This window comes from Oncorhynchus gorbuscha, linkage group LG15, assembly GCF_021184085.1.
Source record: "Oncorhynchus gorbuscha isolate QuinsamMale2020 ecotype Even-year linkage group LG15, OgorEven_v1.0, whole genome shotgun sequence".
In the NCBI taxonomy this organism is placed as follows: Eukaryota; Metazoa; Chordata; class Actinopteri; order Salmoniformes; family Salmonidae; genus Oncorhynchus; species Oncorhynchus gorbuscha.
Window position 1 is genome coordinate 32,923,926 of NC_060187.1, and position 26,799 is coordinate 32,950,724.

A 26,799-nucleotide genomic window follows, 5' to 3' on the forward strand; every position below is an offset into this window, starting at 1 on the left:
CCCAAACAGACAGCCATGGAGATCAATTCAAGAAAGAATGGCTTTCTAATACATGTCTCACAATCATTATGAATCATATCACAGATGTGACTGGTAGGTCTGTTTAGAGGGACGAACCATCAGAGGCTAAATACGATGACTTGGTTTGGAGAAATCGGAACCAGATTCCATCTCATAGGGATGTAGGGGTTACGTGTTCTTTCTGAACATGTTGTTTGAACTCAATTAAATGAAGGAGGTGGGGCTTCTAGACCTCTGCGTAATCAACTAGTTCTACTTTATTCTGTGAACTAGTGAGGTTCCTCTAACTGGTTGTTCTTTTGCGCTTAGCAATATGCTAAAGCTGGTAGTTGTTTTGTTAAGGATTATAATTTTCCCGACGAGAAGCAAAACATTTTTCTTGTAGTGGGTTTATGTAGTGGTTGTTTGTTAAACAGTGAAAGTAGTGCAGGATTGAGAGTGACATGTTTTAGTCACTTTGACAAAGAAAACATTGGCCACAAGAATAGGTACAGTAGCAGACTTGTATAACCACAGTATCTTTATACTCACATAAAATTCACACAGTAGATTCTTGCTGTGTAAAATAGAAATTCCCAGTAAAATGAAGGAAACAGGTGAAGACTAGAGGATATATTTTCTCACAAAATCTCTTTAGCAACTTTTCCTGAGAGTTAGTCTTGCCATAAATCCATTGAAGCAGTTGGTGTTTGTATCTAAGCTAGACCTATATCTTATCTTTTTTTATTGCTATTCCTTCATCATCCTGTTTTTAGAACAGGTGATTTCACACTCCCTGTAGCCCTCTTAAGTCTCATTATCATTCTGTGTCCCTCTCTTGCCTCTTTTAGACTCCACTCCATCAAGGCTGCTGCGTACTACAGAATCACTGGCTTCAGATCAGGGAGGAATAAATCCTCTGGTTAACATTGCCAGCACTGCTTTTTGTTTGGTTACATAAATCATCAGATGTGCACCTAGACATATATTTCAAAGGTCACTTCAAATGTGAAATCAAATGGAGTTGAGCCTAAAGGAGGGGAGGCTTGTTCTGGCTGTAGAAGGCAGGTCCAGGGCCAGTGGCAGCTAGTAGGGAGCTGGGGAGTCTGAGCTGTAGCACGCCATCTTCTGGCAAAGCTATACAACTAGGGAGAAGAGGCCAGTGTGATCTGCTGGGAGCAGAACACAAGTACACTCTCCACTTTTACTGGTGCAGTTCAGGTAGTAATTCCCTATAGGGATGAGAGTCAAGCCTACATTTGTCAGAGTCAGAGGTTGTTGTGTTTGTCCTGTGGTACCAGTGGAGAGGCCAGTAGTCTCTCTAGGGCCTTAGGGACTGTGTGTGTGTGTCTCTGTAGAGGCTAGATTCTGCGGACCCAGAGCACGTCTTCATTCACCGGCACCAGCGGTGCCTGGGGTTGCTAACAGACACCCAGTGGCACTCCATGATTCAACAGCACGGTTTCAAGGCCGAGGAAAGAAATATCCAGATTTTCCCATTTCATTGTGTGTCAGTATGAAGAAGAAGGGCGACAGGTGTAATGCATAAAACGGCCCGCGGCTCCATCAGCCCTCTGACAGCTTTATGGGGAGAGGTGTTTCAATCACACAGCAGCGTCGACGTGCATCAATCTCCACACCACTGCACAGCACAGGGCATGGGGGGAGTAGAGGGAGAGAGGGAGGGAGAGAGAGGAAGGAAGACTCCTGACAAACACAGTAGGAAGATTACTAATAGACCAGCAGGACTCCAGGGAACCTGCACTACTAGTACAACAACTTTGAGGACTGAAACACACATATATTTGGACCATCTACCTTAGTTAGGTAGTAGGTACTTTGGCTGGAGCCGAACACTGTAAGCAGAGTGAACAGCAGCAGTAAGGTAGCTATCTCTCCAAGGTACCAGCTGTAATGAATATGGGTGAGGACTGCCTAAATGACATTTGTGTTTGGATGCGCTTGTGTGTGTGTGTGTGTGTGTGTGTGTGTGTGTGTGTGTGTGTGTGTGTGTGTGTGTGTGTGTGTGTGTGTGTGTGTGTGTGTGTGTGTGTGTGTGTGTGTGTGTGTGTGTGTGTGTGTGTGTGTGTGTGTGTGTGTGTGTGTGTGTGTGTGTGTGTGTGTGTGTGTGTGTGTGTGTGTTGTGGGAGGTTAAATGAAAGTCACTGAGCACATGTGAAACGTCATAAGCAGACAATGAAAAATGACTGTGGCAAAACTCCTGCAATTTCACAGTGGGAGTACAAGCAGGAGAATGTTGGGCGATAATCACTGGGCTGGCACTAGTGGACTGCTAATTCATCCTGTCCTGGTCTCATCTGGGCCTGTTGTCCATTCTTCCAGCTCAGGTGCAGGCTATTGCCTCTCTCTGTGTAATTCTGAGTGGGGTTGACTGGGGAACCTGCTGTACTGGCCGATTGCTCTCAGCTTGCTCTGAACGTAAGCCTAGTGATTTCACCGAGCGGGCATATCGTAAGGCAGATGTGAGTGAGTGTGATTTGCTATGATTTGGCCATACGCGGCCGGCCACACACTATCTCTGCCTGGTCTGCTCCGAGTGGGGTTAACCCTTTATGCCCCAAAGGACAATGCAACTATAACAAACGTTGATTGAAGGAGGAATCTAATCCTTGGAAATATCATCTTGATATTATTACATTTTGCTCCAATGCTTTTTTAATGAGCCGTCTTTTTGATGCATTTGTATTTAGTGAAATCCCCTCGAGCCTTGACCTCTGTGTTGTTTTTATTAACCACAGGCTGGCCCATTACAGTTTAGCAGTGTGTTAAAGAGATTTCTGCCGTGTTACAGTGTGGGCAGGAGGGATGCCATCATGGCAACAGTAATCTGCAGTCCAGCTCGCTGCTAGCTCACTAAATCCCACTCCACGTCCAACAGAAAAATAAATAAGTTATAGTTTCATTAATCCTCTCCCACCTTCAAAATAATAACCCTGTTGCTTCATGGAACATTGATGGGGTTCGTCCATTATTCATAGTGGAGGTCCTGTTCTTTTGTTCAGGAGAGGAAATGAAAGATGGGTGACATAGGAGTAAAACTGTCGGGAGGAGGACAACGTGCATGTGTTGAGGACAGCGGTGCCTTCCAGGACGCTGCTAGGCATCACTCTTTATCTGCACTCTGGCCAACTGCTTATTTCCTGCTGTGGGATATTTGAGTCAGTGCAGGGCGATGGCATGACAGTCTGCTGCGAAAGGGATGGATCGTTGTCTACATTTCACGGCACCAAGGTGTAACATGCCATTTGTCTTTTCATTATATGAGACTGTTGTTGAACCATGTCGGAGAAAAATTGTGGGTATGCACTCAACAGAAGAGTGAAAATTGGCATCATCCATAATGGGACTATTGCCTAGGGTTTTGGTTGTGCTTTTTGCTTTGTGTCCTCATTTACATATTACTTGTATGAGAACATGTGTTTGACATCGCTGATTTAGTAGGCGTAATCATGCTATTGCTATGGTCTAACTTGAATATTTAGTAATGGGGTTGCATAGAGGAAAAGGTCATTGTGTTTCTTTCTTCCCATAGCCCTGTTTCTTAATTAAGACAAATCTTGAAAGCGTTACATATTGATTCTGCTTCTCTCAAGGCCGCACTTTGAACTATGGTTAGTAATGGGGGAGATAATTGTTGTTTGTATGCAGAAGGTTTGGTGGGGCCAGCAAATGATTTCCAGCAGCAGCTCCCATCATCTCCATGGTGTGTGATGGTGAGAGATGAAAGGAGGATGAGAAAGAGGGGTGGTTGGTGGGAGTCTGACTGGACTGAGATGGGAGTCTTCCCATGTTTTATTATGATGAGGTGAAATGTTCTAATGCTGTTAGATGACATGGAATGCAAACCATCAATCAGACACCGTGCCATTCTTCATGCCAATGGAAACAAAGCCGTGTCCTGAGAGAACCGTACAGTATGTTTCAAAGAGCTGAGGGGTTTGCTGGGATATTACCATATTTTGGTAAGACAACATGCAAAGACATTGTTTTTATATTTTATAACATGAATATTCCTGTCACCATGTATCACCATGTTAGAGGTGTGTGGTCTTAATGGGTTCCTGTGTTATGAGTGGATGTATATTTGTGCTTATGAGACACGAAAGAGAGAATGGAAAGATGGAAAGAGAGAAAGCCATCTGCCTACCTGCTGAGTACTACTGTACATGGGTCACGGAAAGTACTGCTAGGCCAACATACAGTACAAGCACACACACACTCACTCACTCACTCACTCACTCACTCACTCACTCACTCACTCACTCACTCACTCACTCACTCACTCACTCACTCACTCACTCATTTATAAAGCCCTTCTTACATCAGCTGATATCTCAACGTGCTGTACAGAAACCCAGCCTAAAACCCCAAACAGCAAGCAATGCAGGTGTAGAAGCACGGTGGCTAGGAAAAACTCCCTAGAAAGGTCAGAACCTAGGAAGAAACCTAGAGGAACCAGGCTATGACTGGTGGCCACTCCTCTTCTGGCAGTGCTGGGTGGAGATTATAACAGAACATGGCAACACACACACCATGTTGTATTCCTTCCCAAATCCTATTTTCCCTGACCCCTAACCCTTAATCTAACCATAACTCTAAACTTAACCCAAACCCTAACCCCTAACCCCTAATCTAACCATAACTCTAAACGTAACCCTAACCCCTAACCCTTAATCTAACCATAACTCTAAACGTAACCCCTAACCCCTAACCCTTAATCTAACCATAACTCTAAACTTAACCCTAACCCTAACCCCTAACCCTTAATCTAACCATAACTCTAAACTTAACCCAAACCCTAACCCCTAACCCCTAATCTAACCATAACTCTAAACGTAACCCTAACCCTAAAACTATACCTAAACCTAAACGTAACCCCTAACCCCAACCTTAATTCTAACCCCAACCATAATTGTAACCCTAAACCTAAACCTAAAATAGTGTTTTTCCTTGTGTGGACTGGCAAAATGTAAAAATCAAATCAAATCAAATTGTATTGGTCACATACACATGGTTAGCAGATGTTAATGTGAGTGTAGCGAAATGCTTGTGCTTCTAGTTCCGACAGTGCAGCAATTTCTAACATGTAATCTAATAATTCCACAACAACTACCTAATACACACACATCTAAGTAAAGGTAAGGAATAAGAATATATAGATATAAATATTTGGATGAGCAATGGCAGAGCGGCATAGGCAAGATGCAATAGGTGTTATAAAATACATTATATACAGTGGGGGAAAAAAGTATTTAGTCAGCCACCAATTGTGCAAGTTCTCCCACTTAAAAAGATGAAAGAGGCCTGTAATTTTCATCATAGGTACACTTCAACTATGACAGACGAAATGGGGAAGAAAATCCAGAAAATCACATTGTAGGATTTTTAATGAATTTATTTGCAAATTATGGTGGAAAATAAGTATTTGGTCACCTACAAACAAGCAAGACTTCTGGCTCTCACAGACCTGTAACTTCTTCTTTAAGAGGCTCCTCTGTCCTCCACTCGTTACCTATATCAATGGCACCTGTTTGAACCTGTTATCAGTATAAAAGACACCTGTCCACAACCTCAAACAGTCACACTCCAAACTCCACTATGGCCAAGACCAAAGAGCTGTCAAAGGACACCAGAAACAAAATTGTAGACCTGCACCAGGCTGGGAAGACTGAATCTGCAATAGGTAAGCAGCTTGGTTTGAAGAAATCAACTGTGGGAGCAATTATTAGGAAGTGGAAGACATACAAGACCACTGATAATCTCCCTCGATCTGGGGCTCCACGCAAGATCTCACCCTGTGGGGTCAAAATGATCACAAGAACGGTGAGCAAAAATCCCATAACCACACGGGGGGACCTAGTGAATGACCTGCAGAGAGCTGGGACCAAAGTAACAAAGCCTACCATCAGTAACACACTACGCAGCCAGGGACTCAATGTAACGACGTTCGTCTGTTGTAAGAAGAGAGTCAGACCGAAATGCAGCGTGTAGGTTACTCATGACTTTAATGAATGAAAAGGTACATGAAATAACTGATATAAGAAAACAACAAATGAAACGTGAAACTAATTACAGCCTATCTGGTGAATACAACACAGAGACAGGAACAAACACCCACAAAATACAACGCGAACTCAGGCTACCTAAATACGGTTCCCAATCCGAGACAACGAGAATCACCTGACTCCAATTGAGAATCGCCTCAGGCAGCCAAGCCTAACTAGACACACCCCTAATCATACACAATCCCAATAATACAAACCCCAATACGAATACAACATAAAAACCCATGTCACACCCTGGCCTACCCAAACATATACCAAAAACACAAAATACAATGACCAAGGCGTGACACTCAAATCCTGCAGTGCCAGACGTGTAGCCCTGCTTAAGCCAGTACATGTCCAGGCCCGTCTGAAGTTTGCTGGAGAGCATTTGGATGTTCCAGAAGAAGATTGGGAGAATGTCATATGGTCAGATGAAACCAAAATATAACTTTTTGGTAAAAACTCAACTCGTCGTGTTTGGAGGACAAAGAATGCTGAGTTGCATCCAAAGAACACCATACCTACTGTGAAGCATGGGGATGGAAACATCATGCTTTGGGGCTGTTCTTCTGCAAAGGGACCAGGACGATTGATCCGTGTAAAGGAAAGAATGAATGGGGCCATGTATCGTGAGATTTTGAGTGAAAACCTCCTTCCATCAGCAAGGGCATTGAATATGAAACGTGGCTGGGTCTTTCAGCATGACAATGATCCCAAACACACCAAAATACCAGCAACAGTGTGTGAAAACCTTGTGACGACTTACAGAAAACGTTTGACCTCTGTCATTGCCAACAAAGGGTATATAACAAAGTATTGAGATAAACTTTTGTTATTGACCAAATACTTATTTTCCACCATAATTTGCAAATAAATTCATCAAAAATCCTACAATGTGATTTTCTGGAATTATTTTTCTCCATTTTGTCTGTCATAGTTGAAGTGTACCTATGATGAAAATGACAGGCCTCTCTCATCTTTTTAAGTGGGAGAACTTGCACAATTGGTGGCTGACTAAATACTTTTTTGCCCCACTGTACATATGAGATGAGTAATGCAAGATATGTAAACATTATTAAAGTGGCATTATTTAAGTGACTAGTGTTCCATTTATTAATGTGGCCAGTGATTTCAAGTCTGTATATAGGCAGCAGCCTCTCAATGTTAGTGAAAGCTGTTTAACAGTCTGATGGCCTTGAGATATAAGTTGTTTTTCAGTCTCTCAGTCCCTGCACCTGTACTGACCTCGCCTTCTGGATGATAGCGGGGTGAACAGGCAGTGGCTTGGGTGGTTGTTGTCATTGATGTTCTTTTTGGCCTTCCTGTGACATCGGGTGCTGTAGGTGTCCAGGAGGGCAGGTAGTTTACCCCCGGTGATGTGTTAGGCAGACCGCACCACCCTCTGGAGAGCCTTGCGGTTGTGGGCGCTGCAGTTGCTGTACCAGGCGGTGATACAGCCCGACAAGATGCTCTCGATTGTTCATCTGTAAAAGTTTGTGAGGGTTTTAGTTACCACTTGTCTGAATTTTCCTTGTTTTACTATCCTTGTGAGGACTTCTGGTACCCTAAGAATAGTAAAACAAAAACACACACACACACAGCAAGAGGGGAAATCTAATTGTATTTGGATGTGAAAATGCACGGATATGTGTAAATGACATTCCCGGGGCTCCAGCACGTTGAATGATTTACCTTTGTGGCGTAATGGAGCAATTTCTTTCTTTCTTTCTTTTTTCAGCTTTTCAATCTGCAGTAAAAATTCTCGCTTAGCTCTGCGACAAGTCATCTGTCACTCTGCGCATGGCGGATGAGACTCTGGTGACATAGTGGCCCCAAGACTTGCTATTCTGTCTCCCATGAGGGATATTAAAGAGCAGCAAGCATCAATTAAATACTACAGTGCTGCTTAGTGCAAAGCAATGCTGGATAGTCATGTAGTTGATCAGTTGGTGCCCTGGGACAGTGTGGATGGTTAGCTTTTACTCTCAGGTTTATGTTAGGGAGTTGTTTTATGGGGGTGATGATGGAAGTCAGATGTGATGGAACATCAGTGTAAGATTCTAGTTGTATGTTTCCTTTGTTTATTTTTCTGTTACATTAGGCATACAGAGGTTTGTATTTTGTTGACCCGACTATAGAAATGTTGTTTGAGAGCATTGAGGCTTTAAGGGCAAGGCTTTGGCAGCCAGAATCTCTCCAAAATGACCTGTAATTCCCAGTGTCCAAGGTAATCACTGTAATGGCCTGTCAACACAGCCAGAGAAAGCAAGCAAACAATGCGCATTACTCACCCACTATCAACTCATCCCTGCTTGGTTTCTGACCAGAAAACGTGTGTGTATGTGTTTTCATGTAACTGTGTGTGTGGACGTGTGTGAAAGAAAGAGAGAGAAAATCCCCCACAATAAGTCAAAAAGCCCCTTCTCTTCAGAGAGCAGAGTTGATCCCCTTTCTTGCCCAATGTCATGGCTGTCACATCCCCTCTGTGCTGAGTGTGTGTGAGGGAAGGAGAGAGAGAAAGAGAGGGCGGGGCGGGCTGTGGTCCAGGGGTCAGGCTCTGTTTTCACACTACTGTCCTGTGGCCGAGCAGGGCTGTCACTCACACCCACACCCACACCAACACATCACATCAGAGAGGCTGAGAGCTGGGATGGTCTCCCCGGCCTACCTGTGAAATACAGTATTTCGTGCCTCTCCCCTCATCACAATCTGCTCCTCATCTACACCACACTTGTTGGAGGCCATTCTGTTTTGTCTCACTCCCTCTATTGATGAGCTCTCCATGTCATGTCATCCATCCCTATTCCATTATACACCTACAGTATACTCCTACCATCTCTTAGAGAGGCTACGGTCTAGCTGGCCTTATTTCATCCCACAAGGTTGCCTTTTGTTATTCTGACTGCGCTACAATTCGCCGAGTTCAATCAAAGACTGAGATTGCCAGCCCAGCTGTGATAAAAGTACATTCGGCTCTAAATTAAATTCAACATAACTGGGAAATGAAGCAAATACGAATAAACAAAAGCGGATGCTCGGGTGATTTGACTGTGAATGATAGCGGTGGAGTGTGAAGGGTAATGTATTGTTTCTTCCTCTACCGTAATTGAGCTGTGCCTCTCAGAGGCTCTGATGTGACATGTGGTGCCCCGGGACAGGGCACAGAGACAGTAAGAGGATAGTAGTGCTGTGCTAAGCCTGTGATTCGCTAGCTGACTCCAGTCAACCTCAATAAGTGCGGTGCCCGCTCCTGCTCCCGCTCCCCCAGCCCCAATACCAGCCTGTGGCGTGGAAGTTAATTGGCAGCATCTGCTGTCTGGGAGCCCGAGCGCCCAGTTACCCCCCTGGCACCTGGAGCCACCAGTCTGCCTGCAGGCAGCGAGCGGAGAGAGCCCAAACACCACAGCTGCCACCGGTGCCAGGGGGGATGTGGTCAGACAGGCTGGCCGGCTGTGCCAGGCAGGGACACCCTCAGGGGACAGATGGTTTACAGATCTGGGTGGTAGTGGGGAGAGAGAAAGCAGAGAGAGATAGAGACTCACCTGCCATGCCCTAACAGGCACAACAGTGATTTCCATTTAGAGAAGGCGAAGAGCCTGCTGGATTTGGTTGTTGTGTAAAATTGGCTTCTTTAAAACAACAAAGTGGAAAATGTAGCATTTTTGTAGTAGAATCACAATGATTATTTTAATGCCGGTTGTGGTCAAATTATACTTGAAGCTTTTGTTGAGGCAGTATCCTAAATCCAAAGTGCAGATCCTTTCCAATATGATGTTATTGTTTTGAATCTCATAAGGATTGTAGCTATCCTTTGTCCTAATGTCCTTGTGTATGTGTGAGGTCATTCTCCAGTGAAATTACTGGTTCATGCTCTTCATTTCCTGTGTACACTATGACATCACTCTAAGTGTATGACATTATTCTGATGACCTCATTGTGACCTCATGATTTGTCATGTTGCCATCAGGAGAGTGGATGATCTCATCAGCCTAACCTCTATCTGATGAGTCATAGTGACACAGACACAGTAACATGGTTATGATACGGCTGAGATCATTGTTGTCGTACTCTATTTAATGACTATGTGGATGTGCATTTTTTAGATTTACGTTATGGCTGAGAGAAAGCAACAAAGAGGTTTTACACAGAGAGCTGAGATGGGAATACTTTCATCATTGGAATTTCACTTTCAGAAATGACGTTTTTTTGTTGCAGAATACATGTCTCCTTTGATGACCACATTTCCAACACAACTTATATATTTCAGGAACCTGCGGGTGAATTTACTGTATGTGGTTTACTCTACAGGAATCATTACACATTTCACGTTAGACTCCTGTCCTATCCCAGTATGAATGTTTACGTAAATACTTGAGGTAAGTTCACAGACAACAAAGGAGTGAGAGGGGAGGTTGTCTGTCTGGGAAGATAATGCTATCAGAGAGCAGGCAAATTGAATCTGGAGATGCATCTGCATTAGCCCTTAAAAAGCCCTGTCACTCCACCATCTCTACTCCATCTCAACAGCATCTCTCCAGCACACTGCCCTAGGCTACATTAAGCTACATGTCTGCCTTCCTGTAATTAACAGAGAGAGCTATTGTTCGCCTTCTATGGAGAATGAATGCGGTACAGTTGTCAGGAGCAGATTGCTCTACAGTATGTCTCGGATCTAAGAAATGTGTGTGTTTTTGTTGTTGTTTTTTTGAGTTGGTTGTGTGCTTGTGAGTGTGTGAGTGTGTCTGAAGTGCTGTTTGCCAGCCAGTCTGGCGCCAGGCTGTCTCCCTGGGTCCACTCCACCCAGTGAGCAGTAGACACATCCACATGTCCCCTGGGAGAGGAGAGTAGAGGAGAGAGAGAGGTCTCACAACCACTCCACCTGCTCTCTCTCTCTCTCTCTCTCTCTCTCTCTCTCTCTCTCTCTCTCTCTCTCTCTCTCTCTCTCTCTCTCTCTCTCTCTCTCTCTCTCTCTTTATCTCATACACACTATTTGTTTACAACATGCTTTCAGACACCTTTTACTGATTTATCAGTGTGTCTAATAGAATGTGTGATTTCTCTGTTGTTTGCAGCTGGGCAAGGCCAGTAGTTTTTTTGTTGTCTACAGAAGTGAGTTCATCTCAAGCTTTTCTATTATGAGTCATTATGACATTCGCTTTACTCCATGTTTAGCATATTCACATTAGCTGTAGTCCTAGTATGATGGGTGTGATGGGTGTGTTGGTGTCAGCCGTCAGCCAGACCACTCTGTGGCATTGTGGCTCCCCTGGGACATGGCTGAGACTGAACACTAATGTGGGGTGGGGTCTAATGCTGCATGGTGTAGGTGCATGGGGAGCTGGTGTTTGTTCCTGTTATCATAACCCCTCTTACACATTTATCAACACACACACACACCAGGATAAAACACTGACATCATGGTTGTGGCGTGTTAGTGCCCCCCTCCCAGACTAATGCCACCTGCCCTCATGCCCCAGAGGGGGGTGGTGGCGCCACGCTGGCGATGGCAGGGTGATCATCTGCTCTCAGCACAGTGGGACCTGTAGCTGCACCAGCATGGAGCCATGGGCGGGCCTGGGGGAGGGGAGGGTGCTGCGGTGTAGTCAACCCTCTGCCCTGTCTGGCACATTGTCCACTGTTAATCAAATTAATTTACCCCATTGAGAAAAATCTAAACTATCCACACCAAGTTTGTATTCAAACTTTCAGATTGGTTCGCAGGTTTTGGATGAAGTTTAGTGCTATGGTAGTGACCACAGTACTTTAGAGAGATCTAAAGACAGGCGAGTGGACCTGGGACTGTCTGTAGCAGGGAGGGGAAGGTCATGCCACTACTGAACACCACCGAGAGGTGTGGCCATCTGCTGGTCAATCAGGGTGCTGGCACAGCTACACTCCTCTCCAGGATGATTCTGAGCACTGAGCACGGTACAAGGTTGCTTGATCAGACAGGACAGGATTCTCAAGACCTCATTTAAGACATGTTTGCCCTGGTTTTGATTCTGCATGTGATCGCAAGCCACTGGCCCTACATCACATCGACATCCACATAACACCCGTGGAGATGTCTGTCTGTTGAACCGGCTGTGCATGAGTGATATGTGTATGAATGAGGTCCACTGTTTGCACACGGATATGAGTGGAATATTTCCGCACTACAGGGTAATATAATGCAACCCACTCACCAGGGGTTGTAGAAGGACTGTCCTCCATCCCAAGCCTCTATGCTTCACCACTGACCCTACTGTATGAACCCACTTTACAGTGCTGCCTGCCTGGCTCCCTCCATACCACCACTACCCAGCCAACCCAAACTGGAAAAAATCTTCCACTGCGTTTCAAAGAACTGTCAGCAGTACCGTAATTGATCACCCCCGAGCCCACTGAGTAATTCTAATGGCATGTATTTTGATGACTTATTTTGATATATTTAATGACGCCATAAAACGAACCCTGAAGTTGAGTCGATGCCTCTAGCTGAATACTTAAGTACCCAGTGTGTGTGTTCTGAGTGATTTGGTCGAGAGAATTTGCGACGCTCTTAAAACGTGAATAAAAGTGAGCCGGGGTGTGATGTCTTGTTTGTGTGATAAACAGAAGAAGCACCATGGTGATGCGCAGCGACCTTACATGTTCTTATGTGACCTGATACCTATATAATCCACTTCCTTCTTACTCCTCTCTGCAACAATAGCTCTCATTTTGATCCATTATCCACTTTCATCCATTACCTCCTCTAATTTAATACTCTGAAAATCCACTCTATGTCAGTCTATGATTTCACATTTAATCACCAGTCCAAATAGAGAAAGAATTTAGATTTTTTTTATAGATGTAAGAAACCGCTATTAGTGAATTTCACCTTAGTGTCTTGGACGTGGCTCAAGTTCCTCATAGTTTCCATTTCTGCATGCAAGCAGATTGGAATATACAACCCCAGTGCATTTCTCTGGGTCTTTGAGTTTATGGTTTCAGGTCTAATGACCCAATGATTTAAGGTCTGGGAGGCTGTATGTGTGTGTTGCTGTTCGCCAGGCTCTTAGCTCTAACATGGCTATGTCCCCATAGCATTTATGAGTGGAGGTGAAGCATCACCCGCATGCTCTTGCAATAGAACAAAGTACGGAGCCAAGGCATTTTTTGCTCTTACACATAGTACTTGGTGCTTTTAGGTGGGATTTGTTTAACTCTGATAGAATACTGTATCTGCTGCTGCCTACTATTCAATCATGGTAAGCTCTATGAATTTGATCTGATATTGATTGTTCGCCTGTTTGTTCATCTAATTCACCCAAGGGTTTGTCATTTATTGTAGTCTCTAAAGAAAAGGATATTTTAAACGCTGATATCAGACAGCATAACGTTGGGGAGACAGATTTACCTCGACTGAATAGAACCAGCAAATCATGAGGGTTGAATGGTGAGAAGTGAACACTTCTGACATGGATGTCACATCTCACGTGTGATGCCTATTTTAACTTCTGTCTTTCCCCAAAATGCTGTGGAAAAAGGGACAAGACAGCAAATTAAATCTCCTAACGGTTTTGATGTTAACACCTTAGAAAATCTTCCAGCGGCTTGTTTAAACCACTCAGCTTCAGAGGGTCCCTGTTCAGGCTCAGATGTCTCTGTAAACTGCTTATTGTCTCCACAGAAAGTGGGCTTTGAGATGCCTTTCCAGAGGAAAGCCCGGAGCCTACTAACAACCCATGACTACTGTACATTGTTTTAAACCCACACACTGATTTGATGCTTTCCAGGACATTCAGTGACTTGCAGTGGCAACCACTATACACTATACTACAGTATACCATCAGTGATCACATACGGCCAACAGAATGACAAAGCAAGAGAGGTTGCTTAGTAACAGTGCGATTGGATACCGTCTTTATGTCTGATCTGCATCCTAAAAAGATGGATAGATACATCACACATGTGAGTAGGAGGCATACTTGACTGTTTTCGGATCATTCTAAAGCTATTTTCTGCTTGGATTAGTATGCAAAAGAAGGAGGCTGTGCCATGTTTCAACAAAAGTGAAATTGTTCAACATCTGGCAGCGTAGGTAGAGAGATTGGCTCTTCAAATGCGGCTGGTAGTACATTATGGTTGTATAGTATCATTGTGAAAAATATCATCCAAATGTAAACATTTTTATTTTAGGAACGGAGCTTCCATTTGTCACAAATTGATGGTGTAGAACTGTGGCACTTGTGGGACATATTTGAAACCATTCCCAACATTGAGCGCATGACAGGCTCAGCTTTGAGCAGAGAGAGAAGGGAGTAGCGTGACTGCAGTGACCTCTACGCTTGATTGATTTGAGAATGTAGACAAGATGTCCCTAGTATGAAAGCTACCAATTTTATCCCTCATCTCTGAGACTTCTGAAGGAAACAGATCAACATCAAAATCAAAGCCCCTCTTGTATCTGCTAACAGTTGAGAAGTTGAAAAGCAGAGGGAAGGAGAGTGACACCTCAGTAAAGGCTTTTAGCTGCCAGTGCTCTGCTCTCTTTGGTGTTGACCCGGATTCTACCGGAGAAGTCGTGTTATCACATAAGACATTTCAAGCAGAGTTTTGTTTTTCTTATCTTCATTTATGCCTGCTCTTGTATGGAAGTTGTGTTAACACGTCTCACAGCCCTCGTTCAGTTGATGACCTTGAGCTTTAGGATGGAACTTTCCGTGGTGTTGAATATATTTGTGACGTGTGAGCGTGTGTCTGCTGTGGCACTGAATTGTGAAACCACGTTTGTGCACATTATCATTGGAGGCGGCATTTTTGTTGTTGCCACATGCAGTGATAAATCTGTTTGGGAATGGGGGCACTGTACCACATCCTGAAGTACGAGAGGCATGGGGCAGCATTATTTAGATAAAACGAATTGCCAGCAGCCGTTCAGGAGCAGACACTGCAGAGATATAAACCAGGGGGACAGCAGCCTCTGCATCGCTGCTCTCCAGAGGAAGACACAAAGCTATTGTCTTTGGCTCATAACAGTAAAGCAGTCCTGCGATGGCCAGCAGTAAATTCCTGTTGTGTAATTACAATCAATATCGAAGACTCGCTCAGTAGCCAACAAGGTCAAATGGTACAGAGAAGAGCTGCACGGCTGGATAATGCCAAACAGATAGATGAATAAATAACTGGATAAAGTGTCATCTTATTTCATTCTTCCGAGGTGGGGTGTGACAAGGTAATGCGGCCCCCTGTTTTCAGCCTGCCAGGTCTCCTGGGTGTGCAGGGAACAGCAGAAGGTCCTGCACTCAGACCTGGACAAGCAATGGAGGAAGCAAAACACCTGGGACCTCCTGACACAAACTATCATTGTGCTGTGTTTGTGTGGGCGTCCATGTGTGCGTGCGTGTGTTTGTGCGTGCGTGCGTGTGTTTGTGCGTGCGTGTGTTTGTGTGGGCATCCATGTGTGCGTGCGTGTGTTTTTGCGTGCGTGTGTTTGTGTGTGTGTGTGTGTGTGTGTGTGTGTGTGTGTGTGTGTGTGTGTGTGTGTGTGTGTGTGTGTGTGTGTGTGTGTGTGTGTGTGTGTGTGTGTGTGTGTGTGTGTGTGTGTGTGTGTGTGTGTGTGTGTGTGTTTGTGCGTGTGTGTGTGTGTGTGTTTGTGTGTGTGTGTTTGTGTGGGCGTCCATGTGTGCGTGCGTGTGTTTGTGCGTGCGTGCGTGTGTTTGTGCGTGCGTGTGTTTTGTGGGCATCCATGTGTGCGTGCGTGTGTTTTGCGTGCGTGTGTTTGTGTGTGTGTGTGTGTGTGTGTGTGTGTGTGTGTGTGTGTGTGTGTGTGTGTGTGTGTGTGTGTGTGTGTGTGTGTGTGTGTGTGTGTGTGTGTGTGTGTGTGTGTGTGTGTGTGTTCACATGAATTCACATGAACAGGACAAACACTTCACCAATACACATTTTTCATCCCACATTCCACCAATATGTTTGATTAGGAATAAAATACTTTGATTTAAATGAAAGGTAATATATTTTATTTAAATTAAAGGTAATTGCATGAGCCAAGATCCCAAAATATCACACTGAGTATACTTGATTACACAAGCAGATTAAAGTTAGTGAAAATTTAGAAATTCTTAAAAGAAAAGTTTTAAATTATTGCTTCCTTCTCCCATTCCTTCTCTTCATGGCGCTTGTTGAGCACATGCATACATACGAATGTGTGGTGTATGTCTTTGGGCCCGTGCCCAGTAGTATTGTCGACTAGCTCGTCAGCCACCTAATGCCCTGTAGGATGCAGTGCAGGGGTGTGGGAGAGGCACCCGCCCAGGCAGCCAGCCTTGGGGCTCTGCAGACACTGGATAAGAGCCTTCTCTGGAGGGGGCGGGCCAGCACTGCTTACTGCCCCCTCTCCTCTCACTCCCCTCTCTCTACCTCTCTCCCCTCTTTCTCTCTCCTTCCCTTCAGCCAGGCATGAGGCAGGGCGGGGTGGCTGCATTAGTATTCTGCTGAGACAGGCACACTTGCACAGAGATAGGAACACTTTCTCCTCTACCAGGGGAATAATCAGCTTGGCCTTTTCCCCCTTTCCTCACTTTGCCTTATACAACTCGGCTAATTTGGTTTGATTTTAATTTTATATTTCACTTTGTAGTGGCAGCAGCATTTTCTTTGAGTGTTTGTTTGTATATATATATATGCGTGTGTGTGCGTCAGCATAAAAACCAACAGCCTATTTCCCATCTGCCCATCCCCAGTTGAGAGGCGATAGAGTATGGGGCTTATTGAGAGGGGGGTCAGTGAGTCCCAGGTTCATTTGAGACAGGCTGCCTGCTGCCCTCTGCTTATCAGATAGGCCGCTCAGGACGGCAGGCTGCTATCAGATACAGATAGCATCTCAATCTGATCCTGGTCCTACAGGAGAGACGCCAGCCTGCCATCACAGCCTCTGATCTGCCTCCTCTTTCTCATCCTCCCCTTATCTTCTGTCTCCCTCCTCCTCACTCACTCTCTCACCCCTCCCCTTCCCATCATCCTCTCTGTGGCCTCAGCTCAATGCCTGTCCGTTATTGCTTTTTCCCCTCTCAGAAGATTCACTCTCTTCTACTCCTCTTTGCCAACATTTGTTGTGGATCGTTATTCACCCCCCCCTCCCACCTTTTCTCTCACATATCCTTGTTGTCAGCTTTTTTATTTGCATGTGCACAGGCTTTATATGCAGTTATCAGCTGCGTAGACACTCATTCAGCTGGGATGTACCATCAATTGTTAGCCCGTATGAAATATCCATAGTCTACCATTGTCCTTCTTTATTTACTGCTTAATACAGTTAGTTTGGGATGCAACTCAGATGATGCCCAGTGAACAGGAGAGATGCAGAGGCAGCCAGGGGAATAGAGAGAGCAGAGCAGAGCAGAGCAGTAAACTGAGAGGCTGTAGGGGATGCAGTAGTGTCACATTTCTGATTGATCGCTACTTAAGGCCCCTGGATCACTCTCCTTGTAGCCCTCGGCATTACCACAACAGACCGGATGACAGCGAGACTAGAAACTTTCCGTACTGTTCCATGCTCTCACATTGATACCAATGACCTTATAGACAAAATGCTGCAAGCAGTTGTCCCTTTATAATCGGTTATCAACCTGATAGAGTCTGGGGAAAGGTTCTGAGGGAATTATCTAATATGTATACAGTATGTATTGTATATGAGACATTAATTTTCTCTAAATCCTTGAAATGTTCCCCTGTCCTTGCAGGCAAAGACTCCCGACCAAGAATGTGTACTACTACCGTTGCCCTGACCATCGGAGAAACTACGTGATGTCTTTTGCCTTCTGCTTTGATCGAGAGGATGATGTGTACCAATTTGCTTACTGCTACCCCTACACCTACACCAGACTGCAGCACTACCTGGACAGCTTGGAGCGCAGGAACCTGGACTACCTGCAGAGGGAGCAGCTGGGGCTCAGTGTGGTGAGTGTGTGTGTGCGTGCGCATGCGTGCATATACGTGTGTGTCCTCTCTCCCTCATCAAACAGTTTTCAACAGACTACCAAAGAGCCCCAGCCCAGGTCTATCCACCAGTCCTCCCTTCACATTTTCATGTTATCAGTATGACTGTTCAACTCTGTGTGATTGTAGCCAGAGGACAGGAGGGATCATTGACTGTGCTACTGTAGGTGGTGTGGTGGTGAGGCTGGTTGAGCCACACAGAGTGTCTCCTCGCTGTGTTGTGCCTGTGCAGCGCTGCACGCTGGTTGCCCTCTGAGGGAGAACACTGCTGCCTGTAATCAGGAGAGCTCTCTCTTTTCACAGGAACAGGAAGAGGATCTTTCACACTGCCTGCAGTACTGTCTGCTCTTATCAAATAATAGTAGGAGAAAAACTCATTAGAAATGCTTATTATTATTATTTTTGTATTATTATTTTTTGAAATAACATTTGTCAAGGAGAGCTAGCTGCAAGGGGCAATGTTGAAAGTGCATTTATTAATAAGGAATGTGGTGTAAATTTTTAGAGGAGTCACATTTTTATGAAATATGGTTTGAAAGGGCAGATGATGTTGGTGAAGAATCATTTCAGAAAGTGATCTCTCAACTAATAGGAGCCCAGAATTGGCAACAAAGACAAGAACAGGTATCGGCATATTCCTTCAATAGTTCCCATCATATAATTAGAATTCTAGAATTCTATTAGTATTTCTATGCTTCCCACTGTCCTATGACATGTCCAAGTACAAAATGATGGCTCCAAAGTGTGCAGCATTAGTTCTACTTTTTAGCCTCACCAGCACTTTGCGATAAATACAAGAAGTTCAGACATAAAACTGAGTCAGTTGGCACTCAGACTAAGGATTAGTTTAGTATGCATAGTCATAGAGGCGTTTTATGGCCTTATTTGTCTTTTAATGTCCTGCGGTCCTGGATCTCTGACAGCCCGGCCCAGCAATCTCATTACGACCTGCAATGAGAGAGGGATGAGGGGACCTTTCCGTCTGCTGCAGTAAAGAGCCCAAGTCCCTCCAGTGGCTTCACACACCCACATGATACATGTTAGCTGGAAGAGCTTACCATATACAGTACCAGTCAAAAGTTTGAACACATCTACTCATTCCAGGGTTTTACTTAATTTTTTACTATTTTCTACATTGTAGAATAATAGTGAAGACATCAAAACTATGAAATAACACATATGGAATCATGTAGTAACCAAAAAAGTGTTAAACAAATCAAATATGTTTTATATTTGAACCACCCTTTGCCTTGATGACAGCTTTGCAAACTCTTGGCATTCTCTCAACCAGCTGCATGAGGTAGTCACCTGGAATGCATTTCAATTAACAGGTGTGCCTTGTTGAAAGTTCATTTGTGGAATTTCTTTCCTTCTTAATGCGTTTGAGCCAATCAGTTGTGTTGTGACAAGGTTGGGGTGGTATACAGAAGATGGCCTTATTTGATAAAAGACCAAGTCCATACTACATTATGGCAAGAACAGCTCAAATAAAGAGAAACGACACTCCATCATTACTTTAAGACATAAAGGTCTGTCAATCTGGAAAATGTCAAGAACTTTTAAAGTTTCTTCAAATGCAGTCGCAAAAACCATCAAGCGCTATGATGAAACTGGCTCTCATGAGGACCGCCACAGGAAAGGAAGACATTGAGTTACCTCTGCTGCAGAGGATAAGTTCATTAGTCCAAATTTTAGATTTTTGGTTCCAACCACCGTGTCTTTGTGAGACACCGAGTAGGTGAACGGATGATCTCCACATATGTGGTTACACCGTGAAGCATGGAGGAGGAGGTGTGAGGGGTGCTTTGCTGGTGACACTGTCAGTGATTTATTTAGAATTCATTGCACACTTAACCAGCATGGCTACCACAGCATTCTGCAGCGATATGCCATCCCACCTGGTTTGCTCTTAGTGGGACTATCATTTGTTTTTCGACAGGACAATGACCCAACACACCTTCAGACTGTGTAAGGGCTATTTGACCAAGAAGAAGAGTGATGGAGTGCTGCATCAGATGACCCGGCCTCCACAATCACCCGACCTCAACCCAATTGAGATGGTTTGGGATGAGTTGGACCACAGAGTGAAGGAAAAGCAGCCAACAAGTGTTCAGCATATGTGGGCACTCCTTCAAGACTGTTGGAAAAGCATTCCAGGTGAAGCTGGTTGAGAGAACCCCCCCACACACACACACACAGAGAAACCACATGTGCATATCTACCCACACAATGAAAGAGTGATTTTTGTTCCATTGCCCTTTCAGATGCAGACTCCTTGAAGAAATGACACTGTGGCATTAAATAGCAAATGGACCTATAGTAAATCATCAGGGGGTAAAACAAAAGCCTCAACATTTAGTGTGGCGTTCACTGGTGAGCTTGACTGATTGCCTTAGCATGAACAATAGCATTTTCAATCAGCCTCTCACTCAGTTTAACTTGTGCATGAAGGCATGAGATAGAAAGTGTGCTGTACAATGCTCCTTATTTCTGATCATTAGGTATGGCTTGTTCATAGGCTAGTCATAGCTCCAAATGGAACTTGTTGGAAAGCTTGATTTCAGAGATGTAGCTACACATTTGAGGTGTGATTATAAATCAGAGGTCGCTTGGATTGTTTCAGACCAGAATGAGCCTGAAAGTGCTTGTCAGAAATGCAGGGCTTGAATTTGTCAGTGACACAGTTCCTCCACTTTTCTGCTACTCCGCATTAACTTTCAACTTTCATTGTTGGAGGGATTTGAAAGGAGGGTTACGTCAGTGTGTACATTGGCTGATGTCTCAGGGAATGTAAACAAGTGCCAAAGTAAGAAAAGATGAGGAGGAGACAAACTGGACTCAGAGTGACAGCCTTAGAGACTGGAAGACAAGCAGAGGGAATCAGGCCTCAGGGCCAAGCAGCTGTAGCACACTAGGTCTACCTGCCTACCGATAAACAGCTGCAGTAATTGTGATGCCTCGTCTCCACCAAACACAAAGAGAGATCATAGCTCCACTGTAATAGGGGAGGACTACTATAATTGCACTTCTGGGATAATAACAAATGCTTGAACTGCATATTGCCTTTTAGCCTCCGTCTCTCTACCATCCCTTTATCGTTTTCTTCTCTCTCTCTCTTCTCCACTCCCTTTTTATATAGCGCCTAGATCTGCTTCAGGGACCAATAGTAAAACAGCTTTTTGATGGCGTATGTGCTACTGTAGGTGAACACCAAAGCTTTCTAAGCATACTAAGCAGTATGCGTTTGCATGTTTGTCAGTCAGTGTATGGAAATCTTTTTTTGCCATCTGCTTTGCCCAGGTGTCATTCAATGAGATGTGGGGTGAGGTTTGAAAAACCTCTGTTCATCTGTGACAATTTAACAGGCAGCACGGGCTTTTGTTTATGGCCAAAGGTTCCTTTCCTTCAGCTCTTTTAAGACAGACATTACAGACATACTGGATGTCTCTCTTGCTTCTTGTACCCTAACACATTCTTTGTGATGGTCTACAGTCCTGTGATGGACTAGTGGGTTATATGAAAGGTTTCATAGGGTTTCTGTTGGAAGGGTTAGGCAGTGTATCCATTCCCCTGTTCTCTCTTTCTGAACATTTCTCCTACAATCCATTCCTTGACTGTTGTGTGAGCTACTCTCCCCCTGAGGGACAAGTCCATGAAGACAGAGTGGATGCTGCTTGGACCTTTCTCTGCTAACAAGTGTGTGCACTCCAGGCAGAAGTTTCCATAAACTATTCCACCATTTCTCTCGTATTGACTGCTAAAAAGACGGCCAGGGCCCAGTATTGAAAGCACACCAAGTGTGTTTGCTACACAAGTTGACAAAGCATTTTCTTATGGGCAGAGTCAGTCTAGGAGTTGCAGAGAAAGCACTTTTACCATTCCTTTCCTGTCATGATGGCCAACTGTGGCACTATTTGTCACCTCTGACAAAGCAGCACTTATCTGCAGCCATCTATGATTAATGTGCAAATAGGAGCTGCTCAGGATGATAAGTGAGGAGTCGATGACCATCCTTAAGTCTGCACCCCTCAGCTGCCATCACTGAGTTCCACAATACTTACTGTGTTTAATGAGGGAAAAAGAATCACCCTCAAAGTATGTTCTCAAAACAGAGGATTTTATCATTTTGAAGTGTGCAGCTTAAATAAGGAAAACAAGTTCCTCAAATTTGACATAGGAACACAATAAACTGACATTGTTGCAACGGAGTTACACAATGCTTGCTGTAATAACCACAAAACCCTTTGCTCCTCATTCTAAACCAGCTCTGAGCTTGTCTACAATAATAGGCCTTCTAAGTGCCCTGTGGATGTCACCTTCAAACGTTCAGGGCTCACACAGACTGAGGATGTAAAGAGGCCCTTCCATCCCAATGCTCCCAGGAGGAAAGAGGCGTGTGGAAACGTCAGATGATGTGCTGGTCTGGGAAGGTGATTTTCTACGGTCCTAATGGCCACTGGGTCTCCTGCAGACAGGCTGTAGGGGACTGTGTCTTCGTGCCTGTTAGTGGGAATAAAGGATGAGAGGGGCCTTTGGCCCACGGAGTTGGCACTGCGGCTGTCTGCTGGGCTTATCGCTGTGTTTGTACACTGTGTGCCAAGATTTAATCAATAGCCACTCTACCTTTCGCTAGGAGAGAAGGTCAAACTGACTTGAGCGTTAGTAGCTGATGCTAGAGAAGAGAAGAGAAGAGAGGGAGACTAGGTTTGTCTTTCCTACTGCATGGTGGATGGATGGCCATGCTGTGTGAAACCAGGCTGCTGGGTAATTGCACGAGGTCTTGCCATTTACTGGCTTAACAGCAGCCAAAGTGTCTCACACTACATCATGAAGCATTTTGCTCTCCCTTTGTGTCCACTCTTTCACATCCCCGTTCAAGGATGCTGTTGACAGCAGCCATGTCTGTTCTTCCATGAATGATCCTATGATGGCGGTCTAATTTGGAGAGCCCTCCAACAGCTGACTGGTATTTTTGAGCCTCTATCAGACTGCCTGGGCAAGCCTTCATTATCATCTGTATGAGCTGAGAGCACAATATCACATACAGCGACTGCACTAAGTGGAAGTCGCTTAGAACATACAGAGGGAATTGATGATCTCTGGTTCTGATGTCTTGCCTAGGAATGCTGTTTGCCTATAGATGATAACACTGCAGCAGCCTAGAATGTCATACACCAGACTGCGGCTCAACCTTTCTGAAGGGTTGTGGGGTCATGCATGATCACTTTTGCTTGACCCTGGCTGCTCTGGTTGCTATGACAAGAAGCTGGCCTTTATTGGTATTTGACCTATATTCCAACATAGTTGGAAAGTGCTGATGTAGCTGGATGTGCATTTAGGGATATAAATGGGTCTGTTTCACCTGTTATATCTCAGCGAGGTTGGATCAATGGCTTGGCCTCTGACCCCAACAGTAGAGCAAGGAATTTATTCCACATGAAATTGAAGATAAAACGGTTTATCCGACCCCATGCTATTGAGCTGGCCTTTTATCTAGACCAATGAGATTCCTCTAGGCTGTTGTCTCAGTGCTTTATTGCATATCATGACCCCTATAGCAATGCCATCTCACCCGTGTTTAGTATAGTAATGACGAAAGAATGGAGTGGGCTGGAGAAAAGGTAGGTATGGCTAGTGTGGTGGAGACAGTGGCCATTGTCATTAACATACGTTATCTTAAGTGGAATTGGAGGCCATAGCCTATGTGTGGTAGAAAGATAATTCAGTAGAATGTTTGTCAGATGGTGGTGTATTTTCCAACTTGACTTATTATAATGCAGGCACAAAAAGAGCAGATTTGCTCAGTCAGAGATAATATTTATTTTTGAAATTGGAAATCGCTCACACCTTTAAGGCTTAACGCTCTCTCAATATTGTGGAGCGGCTCTGTGAGCTACTTTATATTCACGGGCCCGCAGATAGAATGACTGAGTGGTGAGAGAGGAGAGGGGTGCTTTATGGACAGGAGGATATCACCCAGCATGGCTTATGTTGTCACTTAGCTGGCAGCAGCTCTCTCAGCCTCAGATACAACACCTCTGCCTCCTCTCTCATCCTCTCTCTCCTGCTGCACTCACCTATAATAGATAGATCTTCTCCATCATCAACAACCCTGTCCTCACATACTGAGGCATCGGCACCAGAGGAGAGGTGGTACTGTTAGCAGACCCACAAGCCTCACAGTGCAGGGATAACATTTCTCACTGGCACTTAGCTCCAGTGGTGGGCTAGGTAGGTAGTGGTGGTGCTGGGAAGGAAGGCTCTGCTGAGGGAGAGTGGGTACTGTAGGTGTTGCCTTGCAGTGTGGGAGTCATGTGGAGGTGGTTGGGAGAGTGAGTGATCGAGTGACAGAGGAAAAGGGATGCGTTCTAAAATGGATCCGCTGCCGCAGACACACTCGTTTGCTCCTTCTCAGAGAAATCGAATCCAAGCCACAAAGCTCTGCACTGCCGTCCTTCTCGCTCTCTCTGCCGCCCGACAATGAATATTTACTAACCACTACTTTCTAGATGACTCCATGGATGGAGGACCGTGCATGTAAAAAAGTATCTGTTTCATTTTAGTGTCAGTCCTCCTCTCCCATGGGGCCAAGGAAGAGGAAAAAGAAGAAATAGTTTTCTAAAAGTGTTCAGGTTTTTTAATAGGTCAGAATACACTTTTCTGACAGTGTAATTGCTTTCCATTGCTAGATCCATAGTGGGGAGTTGGGACCCTGGAAGGAAGAAGAGAGAAAAGAGGAGAGATAGAAAGAGATATGGAAGGAGAGAGAGAGAGAGAGAGAGAGCGAGGTGTACAGTAGATCATTTGTTAGGAGAAAAGAATGAAAATTAATGAAAAGAGAGTTGCTCACCCTCTGAATGCAGCCAAGCTTGAAATTCACTTTGAGGGAAACTTAATTTGTTGTAAATGGGTGAAAAACATATTTAGGAATAGGGAGGAGAGGCTGCGGTGCCTGTCTGTGGCAGATGAGGATGCTATGCTCTGAATGCTTAAGCTGAATGGGGAGGAAATGCATAGCCTGTTATTTTCATCCATTGTAGATGGATAGTCATTATTACTCCCTCCTATAACGTCATTTGGGATGAAAATAAGTCTGTGATACTAGTGTATTTCTGAGAACTTCAGCCTGTCAAAAGTTACCTAGAAGGATAATAGTATGTGGCCCAGTTGGCTTAGGGACAGATCCTATATGTGTCTAATTCCACAGGGGAAGATTATGTTGTGCTGGTTTAGAATCTTCAATACTGTATAGATCGATACAGCCAAATTGTTCTGATTAGCTGGTGGCTGTGGTATGGAATTACTGCCAGGGTATTTAAATCAGAAACCTGGTCCGTTTTATCCCTGCCTGCAGTTATAGCCTAGACCTCAACATACATGTGAGGACAATTTTCTATGAAGCAAGTCATTTTACTCAGAAAGGCTGAACAAAGCGAAGTCCTTGACCCTGGTATACAGCACTCAGTACCCCTCTCCAATGTTCCCATAGCATAGTAGTTGGAGCCAGACAGTTGGAGCTCTCTGAGTGGGTGTGTGGGTGAGATGTACTCCCATGGGATTGAATGTGAGGATAAGAGTCAATGAAGAGGAGCAGCCATCCCTGCAGTGCCTTCAACAGAACAACTCTAAAGCCTATGAGACTTACATAAGTCTGATCTTCATTCCAGTCCTTCTTTTATGAGTCTGTCTGTCACACAAGGCATCCTCAAATGCTGCTGACCACAGTATGGTAAACATGTGAGGAGAGGACATATTGTCCCTGTTGAATAAAACAACAAGAGGCAGTCTCACTATAAATTAAACACACAGGGCCTTGAGGCAGTCATAGGGAGGACAGCCCAAGGGTGAGGGCGTGTGTTTAGGGCGGTCAGGGTTGGGGATGAGCAAGCGTGGTCACTGAAGCGCTTTCTCTCTCTACGTGGTTCTGGGGTCCTCTACAGAACAGTGGCCTCCACCCTGGCCACAGGCCCTAACCCTACACTCCTCCGGGATCAGCCCCTCTGCCTCGGCCCAGTGCCCTGACATGTGGGGACTGGAGACGACTGATAACAAACATCTCCAGTCATCCTCCTCTGCCTCTCACACCCACCCGGCTTTTTATCCGCCCTGCACAGATACTCTTGTCCATTCCACACTTCTCTTTTAACTCCCCTGTTGCACTTCTCCTTTTTACCTGAAGTAAAGAAAAAAGGAAGGATGTGACTGGGTCCATTTTTCCTCCACTTTCTATTCACTCCTCTTCCTTTCTCCCTCAGCTCCCCCCAGCCCCAGTGCCTGTGTGTCTGCTCTTCTCCCCAACACTGGAGTGTCTGCCTGAGAGAGATGGATGCCAGCTCCTCTCTCTCCAAAGGCACAATGTCTCTCCTCTCTAGCACGCCTGCACCTGCATATTGTGATATAGTGCTTCTATTCACTAGAGTCGATTGCCTTTAACGGAACCCAGGCAGACTGGGGGAATTGAAAGGGATTGCGGCCTGCTTTTCATCAGAGCAGGAGCGGCGCAGGCTGGAGGGTTTTGGGTCACGGGCGGCTCTGGGGGAGCTTGGCTGGAGAGGGGGTATGAAGGGAGGGGGGACTTGGATGTCAAGGGGATGGACTTGGATCTGCTGCCAGGTGGCGTGGCAGTTGATTTCTGTCGATTCACTCCCATCTGCATGGCTATTCATCTCTTTGGCGCCGGTTATGTTAGGAAATACTGTACTGCTGAATGAAATGATTCTCAGGAGAGGAGCGTAAAAGTAGAAGCCTTTTGTTCTTCTATGGATTTGTT

At 44.9% G+C, this 26,799-nt stretch overlaps 1 protein-coding gene across 2 annotated transcripts in view; it reads left to right on the forward strand.

Annotated features, from left to right (window-relative positions):
- agbl4 (AGBL carboxypeptidase 4) overlaps positions 1 to 26,799 on the forward strand; it is a 430,345-nt gene that overhangs the window by 205,794 nt on the left and 197,752 nt on the right. For both annotated transcript variants that reach the window (XM_046300835.1, XM_046300836.1), the window contains one exon: positions 17,774 to 17,990. In XM_046300835.1, the coding sequence (XP_046156791.1) occupies positions 17,774 to 17,990 (217 nt within the window). The remainder of the gene's footprint in view (positions 1 to 17,773; positions 17,991 to 26,799) is intronic.